This window comes from Anastrepha obliqua, chromosome 1 (genome assembly GCF_027943255.1).
Source record: "Anastrepha obliqua isolate idAnaObli1 chromosome 1, idAnaObli1_1.0, whole genome shotgun sequence".
NCBI classification, from domain to species: domain Eukaryota; kingdom Metazoa; phylum Arthropoda; class Insecta; order Diptera; family Tephritidae; genus Anastrepha; species Anastrepha obliqua.
The window spans coordinates 131,555,508-131,573,768 of NC_072892.1; the positions used below are offsets into that span (position 1 = coordinate 131,555,508).

At 38.7% G+C, this 18,261-nt stretch overlaps 2 protein-coding genes across 2 annotated transcripts; both read left to right on the forward strand.

Moving 5' to 3' along the window:
- Positions 1-5,007: 5,007 nt before the first annotated feature.
- LOC129250396 (Golgi SNAP receptor complex member 1) lies at positions 5,008-6,289 on the forward strand. Its single transcript, XM_054890024.1, has 5 exons — positions 5,008-5,079; positions 5,141-5,322; positions 5,394-5,641; positions 5,740-5,874; positions 5,945-6,289. The coding sequence occupies exons 1-5, from the start codon at positions 5,058-5,060 to the stop codon at positions 6,045-6,047; spliced, it is 690 nt and encodes a 229-aa protein (XP_054745999.1). The 5' UTR covers positions 5,008-5,057; the 3' UTR covers positions 6,048-6,289.
- Positions 6,290-6,565: 276 nt separating this feature from the next.
- Positions 6,566-7,564, forward strand: LOC129250854 (mitochondrial import inner membrane translocase subunit Tim22). Its single transcript, XM_054890456.1, has 4 exons — positions 6,566-6,778; positions 6,842-6,966; positions 7,028-7,221; positions 7,287-7,564. Exons 1-4 carry the CDS (start codon positions 6,675-6,677, stop codon positions 7,443-7,445), a joined length of 582 nt encoding a protein of 193 aa, XP_054746431.1. The 5' UTR covers positions 6,566-6,674; the 3' UTR covers positions 7,446-7,564.
- Positions 7,565-18,261: the final 10,697 nt, after the last annotated feature.

Here is an 18,261-nt window from a genome sequence, read left to right on the forward strand (position 1 = left end):
AAGCCCATTTCCACCTCGGTGGCTTCGTCAACAAGCAAAATTTTCGGATCTGGCGCTCAGAAAATCCACGAGTTATTGTTGAAAAGCCTCTCTATTCTCAACGCGTGACTGTTTGGTGCGGTTTATGGTCCGGCGGAGTCATTGGACCTTACTGTTTCGAAAATGAAGCTGGAGCAACAGTTACGGTGAATGGATTGCGCTATCGAGAGATGATTAACGATTTTTTATGGCCGGGGTTGGATGGTATTTCTGGACAACGTTTAAACAAGACGGCGCTACGTGCCACACAAGCAACGAAACCATTGATCTTTTACGGAATAACACCTCTTATTGGAAAACCCTTTAGTAGCAAAGCAATCAAACGTCCATTTGGTGGCAAATATTGTAGAAATCTTTAATTCAAATCAAATTTGTATTTTTATGAAATTTCAAAAAAAAAGCTCCAGAAACCATAAGGCCGAAAAATGCTTCCCTTATTAGTTAATTGTTTTTGACAGAAAAAAGGGTTTAAAAAATAAATAAGATTTTTCACCGTACATAATTTTTGAAGCTTACAAGTTTCCCCAACAAAATTATAAAATCTGTGGCTTAATTTTAAACAAATCTTTGAAAGATTGTATGGCCTTTGGTGCTGACAACACTAATACTATATTAACTTTGGTGGAGGGGAAAGGCAGAGAATAAATAATACGTTGAATAAATTAAAAAAACCTCAGGAAACAGGAAACACTGAGAGAAGTGATTGATCTGCGCATATCCTTAACTACACAGCCTCGACCCACTTCACATGACAGTCACCTTGTTTGCATGACCCAGTTTTACTAAATAAACTTTAATATTCCTTTTTTACTAAGGTATTGAACGCACTCTCTATTAAAGTTCTGGTTTTTCACAATGTTTTTTAAAATCAGCTTGCCCCTTTGTTTGAGTGTTTAACTGGCAAACTGTCTGCAAGCAGTTTTCTTGCTTGTGAATTCTCGACAATCACAATTTTTTCCAGCAAAAATCAGCAAGTGAACTGTTGAAATTGAAATTTGAAAAGGTCGAGCCAAGGAGCAACAGGAGATTTGGTGGCTCCTAAATCACTCAGGCTACAAGGCCCATTGTATTCAAAGCTCTCTATAATAAAATGGTAAACTGTCAAAGAGAAATGGAGAGAAGTAACAGACAGAAAGAGATAGGTCGGAATAGAGACAGAGATAGCTAGCCCAGTGAGCATTTTCCAGATTCTTTGCCGAATCTGAAAATATCCTCCAGCTTATGAGAACGAATAATCCTCATTCTCATGACATTAGAACCCAAAATTCGTAGCCTTGCTCCACCAATAGCAGGACACTCGCCGAGAAAGTGCTCAGTGCTATCCACCTCCTCTAAGCAAGATAGGAAATTCAGGTCTTCAATGATTCCAATGGTCGTCCATTGCTGTACTCTTGGGTTGTGTCCTGTAATTTTACCGATCAACAACCGAACGTGTTTTCTTCCAAGTTATAGAAGAAAGTTCGACAGTTTTCTGTTCGGCTTGTCAAAAAATACTTTGCAGTTCTGCTCTGCCAGACCGAACCATCACTCTTTATAAGTATAAATTCCATACATAATCGCTAATCCAATTTATGATTCCTGTAGAACTAATTTCGATTATTGGCTCAGGTCCTGTAGAGTTTTTTTCTCGCAGTTGGCCAATTCAAAATTCTGCCTTACTTTGGAAGTATTTTGCGTATGCGAAAGGCAAGACGAATATTGTGAATGAAAATGTAAAGATGTACTTGAGAAATTCATCAACAAAAAAACAAAAAAAAAAACCAAATAATACGAGAGAAAATGAAATTTACTTAAAATATTACAATACTTACTTTTTTCTCATTTAATTTTTCGATTTTTTTTCTTATTGTTTTACTTCACCGTCAACATACTCACGGTGGAAAGTATAATTCAGTGCAAAATCAATTTCGAAATAGCTTGCTGAGAGTTTTATAATTATACCAAAAATAATCCAGAAATTTTAAAACAAAAGTTCAAAGCAGTGCAAAACATCAGTGAAGGGGTTATATACAGTTATAAGGCCGAAAAAAGGGAATTTTCCAGAATTTGTTCTGAGAAAACTTTTTTTTATTATATTGATGTAAAAATTTGTACACAGATTATGTTATCTTTTAATTGTATTTTAAGACTTAGTATTATAAAAAAGACGATTTGCGGTGACCACTATATCTCTGAACTGGATCCTCTGAAATTAAAAAAACCAAACAGATTTCGTAATGTTAAATGTAGTAATAAATCGAAGGAGAAGCAAAGTAATTTTTTTGACAAAATGGTGGTTTCTCAAAAAAAAAAAAAAACTAAATCGATTTTTGTCCAAAATTTCGGCCTTAAATTGTTTACAAAAAAAATATATTAATCGGTGAGAATAAATCTTCGATGAATTACTAAAAATCCGTTTTCGAGTAATGTTGGTCACCGACTTTGAAAAAACCATTTTGCGAAAAACGCGTATAAAGTTTGAAAAGCACTTTACACTTCAAAAATATTCACCGGAACCATATTAAATTTTCTGTGTGTGTTCTTAAATATATGTACATTAAGAAAATATATAAAAAAACAATCGATTTTTTGAAAATTCGAACTGTATATAACCCGTGAATGCAAATTCTTAACTCTCTCTCTCTCTTTGCCTTGTCCCTATTTGGGGACGACCCTTCTTGTCCTCATGCGCCAGTTCTCTATCCTGCGTCGCCACATCATCAAGCTGCTGCTTTTCGTTTAGGTCCAAGTACCATTGTTCTTTTAACATTTTTTTCTTTTTTTCATTTTTTGAAGTGAAACTTCTTAGGCGTCGATGGACGAGCGAGAATGGAGAGTAAAAATTCAAAGCCATGCAACGTTTTGGGCAAATTCGTTTCGCGAGAGAGAAAACAGATATAACGTAGAGGAAAAGAAGAGAGAAAGTAATACCTTATATATATCTTAGATACACTTTAGGCAATTTTTCCTTGTGGTTGCTTTCTAGTGAGAAATAACACTACCTACTTTTTGGCGCTTGTTTGTTGGTGCAAACTTGTAGGAAATATATGTTTGGTGCCTACTTTTTGGCGTTATATTTCCTTGGTGCCTACTGTTTGGGGCGTTTTTTGGTCCCAATTTTTTTGGCGTTTTTTTTTTGGTGCCTACTTTTTGGCGCTACTACTAGTGCTTGTGCGTACTATAAAGTGCTATCCATTCCGGCGTTTAATTTATTGGTATTGCCTTGCGGTAAATTGTACCGTTGCTGCGGTCCTGGAATCGCTGCGTTTGTTCGGGTGATAAACGCTCGGAGTATTACGCGCTGTTGCCACGGTTTGTGTCCGACGTTTACCTACATCGGTTGACCCTTCTCCGTTTTTTGTAAATTTTGTCTATTTGTATTCTCTGCAAATGTTGTGAATTTATTTAGATATATATTCCTTCTCACTCTCTCTCCTCACATTCTCTCTCGGGTCTGTCTTGAAAGTTTCACTTCTGTTATGTGTACTACGCTACACGCACTTTTTTTCTAGTAGCTACACTGCCGTTACGGCCTACTTTCTACCTTCACGTATTTTAATTCATGTATTTAAGGGGTTAGGGGTAGTCAGAGGCCCGAAAAAATGATAATTTTCACGAATTTTTTTTTGCTACTTAATTAATTTATTTAACAAAAATAAAAACATAGCATAAAAACATCATGTTTTAACTTGACTTCACCAAAATTTCAAAAAAAAAAATTTATAATTGCAAAAGTTATCGCTGTTTGTGTGAAGCCCGTTTCTCCAGAAGTCCCTTGCGGTGAACATCACAAGTCCTTGCAGATTCATCTAAAACCAATCGGACAAGAAAAATTAGTTTTATTAATAGATAATCTTGTGCCTGATCGAAGCTTTTTTTTTCAAAATGAACAAAATGGCGGCCTCAGAAAATTTTTTCCAGATTTTAGAAAAAAAAAACCAACAGTTAATTGTTAAAAAAAAATCGAAATTTTTGAAAAAAAAAAATTCTTCGATCAGGCACAAGTTTTTTATGTTTTTCAAAAGCTGTATAAATTTTATTGAAATCTACGTAGCGGTTTTTAAGTTACAGTGTTCACCAGTTTGAAAAACATAGTTTTGAGAAAAACGCATTTAAAGTTTTGCTATCGGCTCCGGAGCGGCCGAGCGCCCTTTGTTAATTGTTGAATAACTTGAAAAGTATTTGTCGGATTCACTTCAAGTTTTTACACAATATTTTTAAAACATTATACTTTAAGAAAATGCAAAAAAAAAATCGATTTCTTGGAAATTCTGACTACCCCTAACCCCTTAAGGCTTTTTGAAAAGGGACGTAAAGTTGTTGAGAGTCTAAAATGTAAAGATATAGGGTGTATAGGTATGTACTTATATTCGAATGTTTTCGCATGAACCACTTGAAAATGGCAAAAGAAAAAAAACGAATTCGAAAAAATGTCAGACCTTTTCTACCAATTCAGAATTCAACAGTTTGTGCATATAAGTTTTATTACTCCATATTTTGTTATTGTTTTTTAGAATAGTTTTGCCAAATTGGCTCTATTCTTTGGCAAAACAAATCCCGCAGGTATATTTGTACGGAACCCGTTTTTTTTGTTTTTATTTTTTATGTTGCTTTTTGTTTGGTTACATTCTGGTTAAAATCGTGACATTCAAGTGACAGAATTGCAAAATCAAAATTTCGTTATTTCTATTACGCTTGAATCGCCTTGTAATGCACCAACACAATTTCAACAATCAATGCCTCCAACAAAATCCATACAGCTCGAGACGAATTCGTGCGCTATCAACTTCCAACGCTATTTGTCCTTGGACATTTTATCAAAATCTTGCAACTTAGGGAGTTCAACCATCTGAGGTATTTTATTTGATGGACGTGGCAGTCCTATTGGGTGCAATATAAATGTGACTGTTCGCAATTGAAGAAGAAGAAATAAATAATGAAATAATTGTCAATGTTTATTCCTCTTTGATTTAGTTCGTTTAATTTTACGTGTTTGATATTGCATACAGTTACTAGTTTTTATAAAAAATAGTGGAAAAATGGGAGTCTCCAATTATGATGGCAAGTAGACGTGTTTATTAACCCGTTTGTTTTAATGAGTGTGAACGATTTTTTTTTACAGCTCTTAGGAAACAAGCGAGACACTTAGAAAATGAAATCGACTTGAAATTGGTTGCATTCAGTAAAATTGGTGCAGGCACCAGCACATCCCTACACAGCAGTTCATCTACCGACACATCACCATTGTTAGGCGAACATGTCTTCGATTCGTTATCAGAGGAAATATCACAAATGCTGGACAAGGTAAAAGAAAAAGAATTCATAATAAAGTGTCAGAATGTCGAAATTCGCTAATTTCTTCGCTTTTTCCATAGCTTTCGTCCCTGAATGAAACAATGTCTGAACTTCCTGCAACAGGTGCTGCAGCAATGCACACCCTCCAGCGCCATCGCGAAATCCTGCATGGATATAGACAAGAATTCAATAAGATTTGCGCAAATCACACAACGCGCATCGAACGTGAAGAATTACTGCGTGGTTCTGGCTTGGCCACAAACAGCCCAACGATTTCTGGCCTAAGTAGACGTGATCTGTATCTGAAAGAAAGTACTCATTTGAGTAGGTAAGAAATTTTGCCTAGTGTTAAAACAATCAACAACAAAAACGCTTACAATTTAAAATATTAATGTACGCACTTTTAAAATCGACTACTCCCTGCAGTTCAAGTAATATGGTCAGTGATCAAATAAACATAGCTATTGAGACGAGAGAGCATTTACTTTCGCAGCGACAGGCATTCAAACGTTTGCAGACACGTTTTAATGACATTTCTAACAGATTTCCTTTGATTTCCAGGTAAGTTTTTATGTCTAGTAGTTAAATACGAAGTATGCGTTTATTAAATGTGTGAAATTTAATATTTCAGTCTTATCCAAAGGATCAATATAAAGAAAAAACGAGATTCGCTAATTTTGGGCGCAGTCATTGCTTTGTGTGTAATACTTTTACTGCTTTACGCATTCAATTAACGATTTTCCAAGTGAGCCGATATGTAATTACAAAGCTAATATAAAATTCACACATTTCACGGTACTGTAAGGGCTTACCAGACATAAGTATGAAGAAAAGTAAATATATTTTTTGTAATTTTTGTTCGATTTCAGTTAAATTATGTTACATTTGTAGGGCAATATATAATTAAAAATCGTATTGTAATTTGTGATAATACAAAGTTTGAATAAAAATAAAAATAAAACGTTTTAGAAGTCAACATTTTTATAGTTATTGGGCAAACAGTTTCGGGTATATTTGCTACCTTCGTTAGGACATGGATTTTAATTCGGCCAATACTTTACTATATATAGCTAAAATGAGTTTTTATGAGACGCCACATTACAACTTGGGATTTCTTTTCTCTATCGCAGCAGTGACCCATACACCGATTCTTTTTGAGGTTTTGCAACCACCTCAGACTTTCTAATAACTAAAGTGCCTAGCCGATTGAGTGTAGCGTATTTGGTATTTCGAACAAATGCACGTGAACAGCTGATTTTTTTGACAGTTGCCCGGCTGTTGAATAAAGAACGCGTAACTTCTTTTTTATATCATTTAGCGGTTTCAGTTAAAATAGTTAATAGAAATTGTATTAAGAGAAAATGGCAACTGCACCAGCGACAAAAAAAGATGATGCCAAACGCGTATTTTTCGAAAATGCCCAGATGGATTCCATGGCGCAGCATTTTGTGGGAAACTTATACAGGTATCATCTAGTTAATTGTTCATCTCTTCGCATTTGTAATAATTGTAATAAATTTCAATACAGGTATCGTGAAAATATCGTGATACCAACCAGTAATGGACCAGTGCAAATAAAAACGAATGAAGAGAAAATGATTGAAAAGACAGTGGAAAGCTGTGCTTTCAAATCAATCACCGCTTGTGTAATGGGTAAATAAATCACCATTCTATATGAAACAATCGCACATCAACCTTTTAATATTGTTCCCAGGTTATGGCTTGGGCGCTGCCATTGGTCTGTTTAGCGCTTCCGTCAATCCAAGTCTTACAGACCCATTGTTGCATGAAAAAAAGCAGAGTGCACGTGAGATTTTACGCGATATGCGCAAGACAACGCATGGTTATGCTAAGAATTTTGCTATGATCGGCATGGTGTTTTCTGGTGTAGAGTGCACTATCGAAAGTGTAGGTCAATGCCTTTTATTTGTGCTAAGGATCACGTTTGTTAATTGGGTTCTTATTTTTTATAGTGTCGTGGTGTAACCGATTGGAGAAATGGCACCTACGCGGGCGCCGTTACTGGCGGCTTGATTGGTCTGCGTGCTGGCTTAAAGGCGGGAATTGTGGGTGCTGCAGGTTTCGCTGCATTCTCAACCGTCATTGATTACTATATGCGACATCGGTTGTAGGAGCCGTGATGCTTTATTATTTTTTAGTTTTTTTCAGTAAATAAATTACTGGCTATTTTGTTTAGAGTTAAGTGTATAAATAAAAAGAGTTAGAAATATAACTCGCAATATTACCAAAAGATTCAGTATTTATCTTAATATTAGCATTTTTGCTGATAGTCAAGCAGCGATCAAGGCACTGTGACCTCAGTCCATATCAATTCAAGATGTGTTAAAGACTGCCGGAGTTCGCTCTCGATTATCCAACAACACAACACCACACCTTGTTGGGTCGTTGTTGTTGTTGTAGCAGCATAACATTCCCCATACATACATACGGAGAATGCTGCTGGAGTGACAGTCCTTGGCCGGATATAAATCCGGGTCGTTTCGGTAACTTAGAACCGACTGTCGTGGAAACGACCTTGTTGGGTCTCCGGCTACTATGGACTGGAGAGAGATGAAAGAGCGGATGAGTGTGCTACGAAAGGCTCTGAGCTTGACCTTCAGCGAGTGGGAGAAGACATAGACATTTCTCTAAACGAGTTATACATTGCGATTAACTTGAGCGTAATCACGGAAACCAATAGAAGGTGGTCCTGCGTCTTCACAGATGTTATAACGGCTCACTGCACTATTGGTACCCTAGCCCGAAGAATGGGTATTACTCACAATGACTTCTGCAGGAGTTGTGGAGATGAGGAAGAAATTGAGTCCGTACAACTCATCTGTGAATGTCCCGTCGTGCCAAATATTTTGGCGATTATTTCTTTGAAGTCCTGGGAAATTCGATAAAATATCTCACTGGAGGGAGCAACTTAGTTAGGGGATGGAAATCAATTGCAGGTATTGTAATGGACGTTAGGGCCACCGAGTGTTTTGTCTTAGGCAAGCAACCTGGAAAACCTAACCTAACCTAACTTTATATTAATTGGTCTAGGTTCCATTCTTTAAGAAAGAAGTATCTTTTATGAATGCATGAATGATAAAGGACCATCAACTAACTCTTGATTTCAAATCAAAATAAAAAACAAACTAGAAAACAACTAAAATTATTGAAATTCGCTGGTGGTTAAAGGTTTTTGATCATTAAAATTTGAAGGTTGAAAAGTCTCGTTATACTAAATTCAAGTTTTTTTATAATACACAAAACGTCCTGTTGTTGTTTTAGCAGCTTACAAAACGTCCTCCTCGCAGCCGCCGTAGCCAAATCTGATGGTGTTTGACTACCATTCGGAAGTGCGAAACAGCAGAATGAACAGTGATAAGATCCTAACCGGTATTTCGGACTGCTGGACTATGCACTCTCGCCTACAAATACCACCACAACGTTCACGACTTTCCTTCTCAAGGTGGCTCAAGCCTCGAGGGTAGGGGATCTGGGGATCTCTTTCAGCTTTCGGCACTTTCTACCTTCTTGCCCTGCATTAGCTAGAACCCGAATGAAGTGTTTAGGAACTCTACAATATGAGAGGTTAAGATGTCTCTCGGGGTTAGAGCTTCAGAGCTTACTTAGATTCGCAAAAGACGCAGGCTTATTACAAGAAGCCTACTACAAGGAAACGTAAGGTTCAAGCTCCATCTGGTTCCACTAAGGACCAATAGTTCTATGTGATGGCTTTCAGCTAGCCAGGTAAACCTAACCTTTCAGCTTTCGATTTCCCGATTAATTTAGTGTTTTTTTAGGCTGAACTATGTCAATAATTAAGCCGGTGACACAGTGTGATGCGTTGCCTGGTGATAATATCTACATTTTCATCGATAGCCAGGTGGCAATAAAATCCCTCAAAAAAAAAATTCGACAAACTCTAAGCTAGACATTAAATGGTGCACATCTCTTAACGAGGAGGCTGAATCATTTTACTCAAAAAGTAACTTATGTTCCTGGCCAATGCGACATCGAGGGGAACTGTAAGGCAGGTGAATCAGCGAGACTCAAACCAAACTTACACTTACGGACCTGTAAGCTACTTATTTTGAAAAATTTGTAAGACAATTGTGGCCGACTCTCAATGATAAATGCACAGAACCTCTTCTTCTTCTTAATTGGCTCGATAACCACTTACGCGATTTTGGCCGAGTTTCTTTCTCGTGCTCACCGGCGCTAGTTAAACACACAAGGAAGCCACCTGATCTTTCTGCGACCACCCGCTGGTAATGCATCGAACACTTTCAGAGCCGGAGCGTTTGTATCCATTCGGACGACATGACCCAGCCAACGAAGCCGCTGGATCTTTATTCGCTCCTCCCTATGCAGAAGTCCACGCAAGTGGGGAAAGTTACTGATCGCCATTCACTTGAGAGTGGCCAGGATGATTCTTCTGCAAATGGTTCAAGCAGCTCACAACTTCCACTGATTTCCGTTTTTGTGGGGTACTGTCTAATAGGTAGACATCAACAGAAAATAGAGTTAACATTGCTTTTGGATCCGTTCAGAACATTGTAGTTAATGATTTGGGCTTCCGCCGTGTTGCTGCAAAGTCCCAAAGGACATGAACTTCATGCAAAAGACATCGCCAAAGACACGATTTCCAAGGTTGAATCCGACCCAACATCCTCAAACGCACCACTACTGGAGGGCAAACCATGTAATTTTCAGTCAAAAAAAAAGAGGTTGTCTGTAAAGTCGGTTTACTGACGATAGTTTAACGTGATAACGTCATAAGAAAATACTGATTGAATGGTTGCATTTTTCAAAAGAAAATTTGAATTTTATTTGTTTGATAGATATTTTGTATGGATATAGAGAATGAGTTAACATTAACATAACATAATATACTTTAACATAACATAACATAACATAACATAACATAACATAACATAACATAACATAACATAACATAACATAACATAACATAACATAACATAACATAACATAACATAACATAACATAACATAACATAACATAACATAACATAACATTACATAACATAACATAACATAACATAACATAACATAACATAACATAACATGCTGTTCAAGCAAGGTAACGACGCATGAGCAAGATAACGACGCATTTTTTGGTGCGTGCAGCCGGCTACATAGAATTATAAGGCGTTATCACGTCAAAAAATAATAATAACATTAAAACAACAGGTATTATTAACAAACTTGGTTTTATTTTAAATTCTTCAAGTAAATCAAATTAATAATAATCAATAACAAGGTATGAGCAAATACAAATACGTGAATTTATATTATATATGTACATATGCGCATATACATACACATATACGCTCATTTAAGTAGGAGAGAGCAAGATGTCGAACGTTGCCGTTCGTTTGCTTTGTCGTTCGTTCCGCGCTTTCGCTTGCAGTTCATTCAAAGTAACGGCAATGAGCAAGGTAACACTAATGAGCAAGGTAACGACACATTTTTTCGTGCGTGCAGCCTGTTAAATCGAATTATAAGACGTTATCACGTCAAAAGAAAGCGATGCTTACGGTTTTTATGTATTATATTATTACGATTTGTACGCAACGAACTTTTGCAAGGAGGTCAGACAGTTAATTATTACTATTATTTGGGTATTATGAGAAATTTACGTAAAGTGGTTCGCGACAAAGATAGGATTTGTGGGAAAACAACTCATGGATTTTTTACCATGATAACACACCGTCGGACAGTGTCATCAGTACCCGTGAATTTTTGACCAAGAACGAAACGATCATTCAACCATTTAACAGCCATCGAATTCATGTGGTTTGCCTCTTTGCGATTTTTTTCTGTTTGGTCGAGTTAAAAAACCACTACGAGGAAAGCATTTTAACAACTGAAAGGAAGTAATGGAAAATTCGAAATCGGCTCTGATGGCTGTACCGAAAATAGAGTTCTAGAAATGTTTCGAGAGCTGTATGAAACGTTGGCATAAGTGCGCTGCAGTTGATGGGCGAGGAATAAATTTGTATTTTGAATTTTCTGAATAAATTGCGGGAATTTTCGCTCAAGGCGGTATTTTTCTACGATGCCATGAAGTCACCTTTCTTTTCGTCCAGAGTTTTTGGTAGTACCGTAAATCCACGATTTTTTTAAATAATTTGTTTTCTTTGTCTCTGTTCAATTATCGGCGCAATGGCATCAATTTATAATTCCTCACGTCGTAGACGAGGGCCTCGACAAGACTCCTTCATCGTACACGGTTCTGGGCTGTGGTGCGCCGTTCCATGTGATGTCGGTATCTGCTAGTTCGCGCACCAACGACCTTCGTCAAGTGATCTTTGGCCGACCGTGGCCTCTGCTTCCTTGCGGGTTCCAGTCCAGTGCCATTCTCGTGATGCTATCTGGTGGTTTTCTAAGCGTGTGATCTATCCGTCGTCACTTTCTGCCTTTGATTTGCCGTCGGATGGATTCCTGATTCCTCCACAGCGCGTCATTGCTGATATGGTTCGGCCAGAATATTCTGCAGTTGTTGCATAGACAATAAAGCAGGGAGATACACTGTCTACGCTTGTGTTCAATCTGATCTTAGACCATATAATTAAAGAGATTGATCCATCAGGCACAATATTCAATAAAACTTCGCAAATATGTGACTTTGCTGGTGAGACCTGGTCGTGTTCGCGAGAAATGTAAATGTTCTCAGAGAAGTATTTCAAGCACTCTGATCAAAAGCAAAATTTTTCGGTTTAAAGATCAACGAAAACAAAACGAAGTATCTTGCAAGGCTGAACACGTTGAGAAAAGCGCCAGATCTTAGAATTGGCGATCACGAATTTGAAGGCGTGGATGAAATCAAATACCTCGGACTGCTTCGCAGTAGAAGAGATGATAGAACCATTGCTATCCAAGACTGTGTACAGGCTGCAAACAGATCATATTTTGCCCACATTAAACTATTAAAAAGCAAGCTCTTGAGTAGGAAAACAAAAATCAACATACATATATAAAACACTGATTCGACCAGTGACAACGTACGAAGAGGACATCCGCAGAAACGGTGGTTAGACGACGTTGAGGACGACCTTAGAAGCATAGACATTTGTTGACAAACGATTGTAGCCTCTGTGTGATGGCTTCCATACAACAATACGGACTCCAGGCATGAGCTGAATATTCGCAGTTTAGTGCGCCTGGAGATTTGCGAACTCACCGGTACCGCGTGTATTAGCCCGCCTTGATTTGTGTGGCCTGCAGTTGCGATCTTCATCTGCTCCGCCGTCTGTCTTAATAGTCGTCGTAAAGTTTTGTGTGCCTAGAAATGTGGGTTGACCTCCATACCTTGTCTAGCATACCTTAGATATAGCATTTTGTTTTTTGAAATTATGCTCCCAAGGTAGCAAAATTCATCTTCAAGCGGCGTGTTGGCAATTTAAAGGGCTTAATCCGCCTTACTTTTGGTCTTTGCTATTTAGACCTGTTTGTGCTATTGCATGGGCCGCATAAACCCCAGGAAATGCTGCTGCTGATCGCACACGCTTGTCGCATTGCTAGGTCCAGGACTACGTTGAACAAGAGTGGAGGTAATACACATCCTTGCCTAACACCGGTTTGAACTTCCATACTACCATTTAGAGCCTTCTCGTATTTCACGCGGCATGAAGCGCCCGAGTACAATTATTTTATGATGGAGACAATTTTTTCAGGCACTCCTTCAAGATTGCTTCATGATTGAGAGTGTCTCGAAGTCGATGAAGCAGAGGTACAGAGGCGAGCGCCACTCAATCGACTGCTCCACGATCACTCTCAAGGAGTTTACATGATCGACGCAAGAGCGGTGGGGACGAAAGCCTGCTTGTTCTTTGCGTAGTCCCTGCTTCAATGAGTTGGACAGCTTTTTGTGAATTACGTGTGCTATTACTTTATTCACCATGCTCAGCAACATGATTCCCTGCCAATTTTTGCACTCAGATAGGTTATCCTTCTTCGGGAGAAGGGTGATGGCCCCCTCTTTTAACTCAGATGGTATTCTTTCAGAGTTCCAGATGTTTTCTATTAAGGGAAGAAGGATCCGCGCGCTTATCTTGTGGTCAGCTTTTAGTAATTCCGGGTTGATGTGATCGGACCCGGAAGCTTTGCAGTTTTGTAGAAACTTTATCGCATTATCACGCTCTCATCTGGACATATCGTGGGGATTTCACGTCTTGGAATGTGACGTTGGCAGCTACCCGACAGAGTGGGCTGCAAGGGCGGGACTGACAGTAGCTACTTATAATAGCGCTTCCAGATGTTGACTTGGTTGTCCTTAGGCTTGCTTGTCCTCGTCTTTGAGCGACTTGGTCGGCGGTATTACCTCTCTATAAGCGAGGGGTAAATCCCCACGCCATGCCAGTCTAGAGGCAGTCCGGCATCCCCGGAGCCAGGATCGGATGCAGAAGGCCACTCCACTACTCTTCTTAAAATAACGGATTGCAGAAACCAATATAAACAATCACTTAAATCATGCGTCGGATATATTAAGTTCGGTTCCTCCTGAATTTGCGACAGTTTCACCTATTTCGTACCAACTTAAATTTTCATATAAACAATACATGCACAATACATATGTACATACATATACCGATAATTAATATTTGGCAGGCAAATACTTATTTTGGCACACCCAGTATGCCTAGCCATCACAAATTTTCCCAGGTACTTAAAACATTTATTTGATACCGAACAAACTTTGACATTTTCCACTAGCATCGCAGAGCACGAAGCCCAGTTACAACGCCAACATACCTAAAAAGTATGATACAAGCACACTCATAAATAAGTCTGGTCACAAAAAGAATTGCGTAGAAAAGAAATAAATAAAATGCAGTTTAACCGCAACGTGTAGGAATTTAATAGCCTCAAGTATAGGAAATAAATTCATCTACAACTGCAAGAATTACAAAAGCGCAAAAAAATACACATTTGTATACATACCCCGTAGGGAAAATTGAATTAGTGAAAAAAATGTCCCGGGCATCTGCCTGCAGAGGTTTTCTCTAAATCAGTTAATATTTCAGTCTCCATTAAACTGCCGAATACTGCTAGTGTTTTTCAGGCAGAAGCCTTTGCGATTCTGCAGGCATGCAAAATGCTTGGAGCGACGGAGATATTAACATTTTCTCCGATAGACGACGCCATAGTGCAGAACGAAATTAGGAAACTTCTGTAAGAAGGAGATCAAATCTCTTGGCTGTGCAGATAACATTTCACTGATCTGGGTTCCAGGGCATAGGAACATAGAGGGAAATGAAATTGCTGATGAGCTTGCCAGGAAAAGGAGTGAATTGGCCTCGAAGACCTCCTACCCGGTCATCGGCATCCCCCTTTATGTTGTTAAAGGTGAATTGCGCAACTTATTTCTCAGGAAAGCGCAGTAGAGATGGAGCTCCATTCACTCATGTGCTATTTCGAAAGCCTTTTGGACCCAGTTCAATGAATGGAGGACTCAGAAAGTCCTGGAAGCTCCACGCTATTCAATTTCCAAACTCATAGCTGTGCTTACCGGTCATTGGACAATCGGCTCATACGCGGAAATGCTAGGTTTACCATTTAACCCCCATGGCAGAAGTTGTGAGGACCTTTCAGAGAAAGACACTGTTGAGCATTTTTTTTGTAAATGCCCGGGTTTGGCAGCTAGACGATTAAAGTCACTGGGTGCTCTCTTCTTTGACAGCCTGGGGCAGTGCACCACCCTAAATCCCATCAATCTTCTCCATTACACCAACTGCTCGGGCTGGCTGTCGATATTTGCCTATTGGAGGTCTTATAATGGTATCAAAACGGCGCTTTACTGCTACTTGGAGAGTGCCAGAGTGGTACTTCAACCATTTCATCTACATCTTCCAAAACTCACCAATACAATTATTAAATACTATTCCACTGCGGCTTTTAAATAATTTGTATAAGTATGAATAATAATAAGTATGAATATAATAAGCAGAATAATAACGGTTTTTATCAATTTTGCATTTTAAAAGTTCCCCAAAGCTTTCACGAGCGATGATAGGGGAATATTAAGCCATTGTCTTATAAATCAAGCGACGATTGTGCCACTTTCGATGAAAGGTTTTCTTGTGCATAAAATCAATATCGTATTTCATACGATGTTCTCACTTTTGGCCAAAAAGACATCTCGTGTCTGATGCGAGGTTCTCATTTTAGGCACAGAAGTAGGATCACATCGCCCACCCGTTGTTTTTAGGGAAAAAGGTTAAAAATGCTAAGTCAATAAACCTTCTACAGGTATGCAAACAATGTTGTTGCTGTTCTTACTACATTTTTGGGGAATGCTGCTGAAGTGTCCTTGGACGGATATAAATCCTGGTCGCTCTCAAAAAGTACAAATGACCGACAAATGTCGAGGAAAAATTTATTTAAATTTATTGTTTTACCGTCTTTATTTACACAAATAAAAAACATGCAAATAAAAACCCAAACTTGTTTTGCGCTTCTCAAAAATTGAACTTAGAACCTTCTAAATAGTACACCAATACTCCTTTTATCGACTGTTGCTATATAAGAACGAGTTGAAAAACAGTTATTTTCTATCAAATATGAAGGCAGAAAATTTGGCAATTCGTTAGCAAATGAAGTTTCAGGTAGATAGGTTCCTAGCCCGCCTACCCCAGCTAGGCGATAGGATGTCTATCTGCACTTCCAGACAGGTGTCTGCTTGTTTTGGTACGCGGGTGGTATTTTTATTCCTACTTACCTCGTATTTCTACAGGACATTTCTCGATCCGCAACCTGGGGACGCGTCCGATGGGAGAAAAGCCATGCAGGAGAAGCTTCAAAGCCAACGCTATAAAAAGGGAATCGTCTCAATAGGGACACATCAGAGACAGTTGCAGTGGGCGCTAAAGTGTATGAAAGTGCAGATAAATTTTGCTACCTTGGCTCATCGTCACATCGAAGGCGGCTCTGAGATAGCTGATAACAACATCAGCCTTCTTACCGAATTGCGCATATTTAAAACAAATATCCAAACTGTCCTCTTAGGTATATCATTGCACCACATGCAAAGTAACCGCGGCAATCATGGCATTTTGCGAATTTTTTGGCCCCATACAATATCCAACTCGGCCTGCTAAACAAAGCTAACCAGCTCGACGTGGCGACTGAAATTCGAAAAAGGAAGTGGCAGTGGATGGAACGTACGCTTAGAAAAAGTTATAATAATTCTGTTAGGCAAACTCTGCGTTGGAACACCTTCCAACAAGCTGGCCGAGTAGGTAGGGTAGGCCATGTACCACCTGGAGATGCTCAACAGAAGTTGAAATGAACTCTCTTGGTCTTAAGTGGAACGAACTGGGATATATAGCTCAAAATCGTGTCCGTTGGTGAAGAGGCGTAGGTGAAGCCCTTTGCTCCAATAAGAATTAAAGGAAATAATATATAAATATAATCCCCGAAATTAACGTGTTTTTGGAACACATGAAAAGGAGCTTCTTAGCATATTAGATCTCATCTGCCAAATTTTGTACTACATATTATACATAGTACCGAACTATTGAAAATGGGATACAGCGTGGCACAGTTGACATCTCCTAGTTGAAAATATTTAAAAGTGAAAGAATTTGAACTACGCAATATGGGCAAAATTACAAATTTTGTTGATCAAAACCTCAAAGAGATAAACAACTAAATTCTAATTGAAGCACAAAGGTTAAATGGTAGGGAAATTGACGATTTTAAGATTGAAAATCCCCCATCATTAGCTTAATAAATTCTCACAATTTTTTTAACGATAACTCACGTCTGAGCGGTTGAAGTGTGCCAGCATTCCAATTGAATGCTCCTGTGGACGATAAAAGGCCTAAAGGCATCACAGATGTTGCAAAGAGGGGGGGACTTGTATCATTTCAACTGAGCTGCTCAGAAAAGTTTTGTTTATGATTCGCATCCATAATTTAGCTCTGCTTTTAAAATGGGTTCATGGAATAGTTGAATAGATTATTTCAGCAGGAAACTATTCTGTCGTCCGGCCTACTTTTACGTTTTGCAACCGCAACGCCTCTGTATGCAGGGTACACTTAGTCATGCCATAAATTCTGTGGCAAATTTTACATGCATACGGCGAGAACAAATTCGCTGAAAAAAGTTCTGTAATTTTTGCCTTTTTTCGTATGCATTGTCGTCATGGAGTGGGAGCTAAGGAAAATCGCATTTTGGGGATTGCATCACAAAAGTGTGGTAAAAGTGCGAGTGAGATTTCCGAACTGCTGATGAAACTTAATATTCCGAGAATGTTTGTTTACTGCACGATCAATCGATTTTCCCAAACGTCTGAAGTGACAAACAGAAAAAGAAGTGATCGTCTTTGCGTGGTTTGAACCAGTGCAGCCATAAAAGTCGTTCGAGAAAGAATTCTCAGAAATTGCCTTAAAAAGCAGAAAGTCATGTTCAGGGAAATGAATATATGCGCCAGATCCATGTCAAGACCAATTAGAGATGATCTCCGCATGAAATACTTCCGTCGCTGAACTGGTCATCTTTTGCCAAAGCGTTTCTTCGGTGGCTCGCGGTCAACTTCATGGCCTCATCTTTTCACAGATGAGAAAATTTTCAGGTTTTCAGGTGAGAAGGTTTTAATAAGGATTCAGCGTCACCACCATACAGCCTCCGTAATGGTTTGGTGGAAAGTGTCTTGCAAAGGCGTTACATCTCTTCATTTCGGCGAAAAAGGCGTTAAGAGCGGGACAAAAGTGTACCAGGAGGAAGTCTTAGAAGTCGTAGTGAAGCAGTTGAGCTTAAATCTTTTTAACAGGATTTGGATTTGGATTTTCCAGAAAGATTTCGCTCTAGCACATAAAAAAACCACTCAGCAGTGCTAAAGAACAATTTTCCTGGGTTCATAGCCGCAGAAGACTAACCGTCTGAAGTCCAGATCTGAATCCATTGGACTAATCGTTTGAAAGCCTAT

Coding starts and splice junctions, on each gene's coding strand:
- LOC129250396 (XM_054890024.1), top strand. CDS start 5,058: ATGGGAGTCTCCAATTATGATG. Junction 5,323..5,393: donor TATCACAAATGCTGGACAAG/GTAAAAGAAAAA, acceptor CTTTTTCCATAG/CTTTCGTCCCTGAATGAAAC. Junction 5,642..5,739: donor GAAAGTACTCATTTGAGTAG/GTAAGAAATTTT, acceptor TACTCCCTGCAG/TTCAAGTAATATGGTCAGTG.
- LOC129250854 (XM_054890456.1), top strand. CDS start 6,675: ATGGCAACTGCACCAGCGACAAAAAAAGATGATGCCAAACGCGTATTT. Junction 6,779..6,841: donor TTTGTGGGAAACTTATACAG/GTATCATCTAGT, acceptor ATTTCAATACAG/GTATCGTGAAAATATCGTGA. Junction 6,967..7,027: donor AATCACCGCTTGTGTAATGG/GTAAATAAATCA, acceptor TATTGTTCCCAG/GTTATGGCTTGGGCGCTGCC.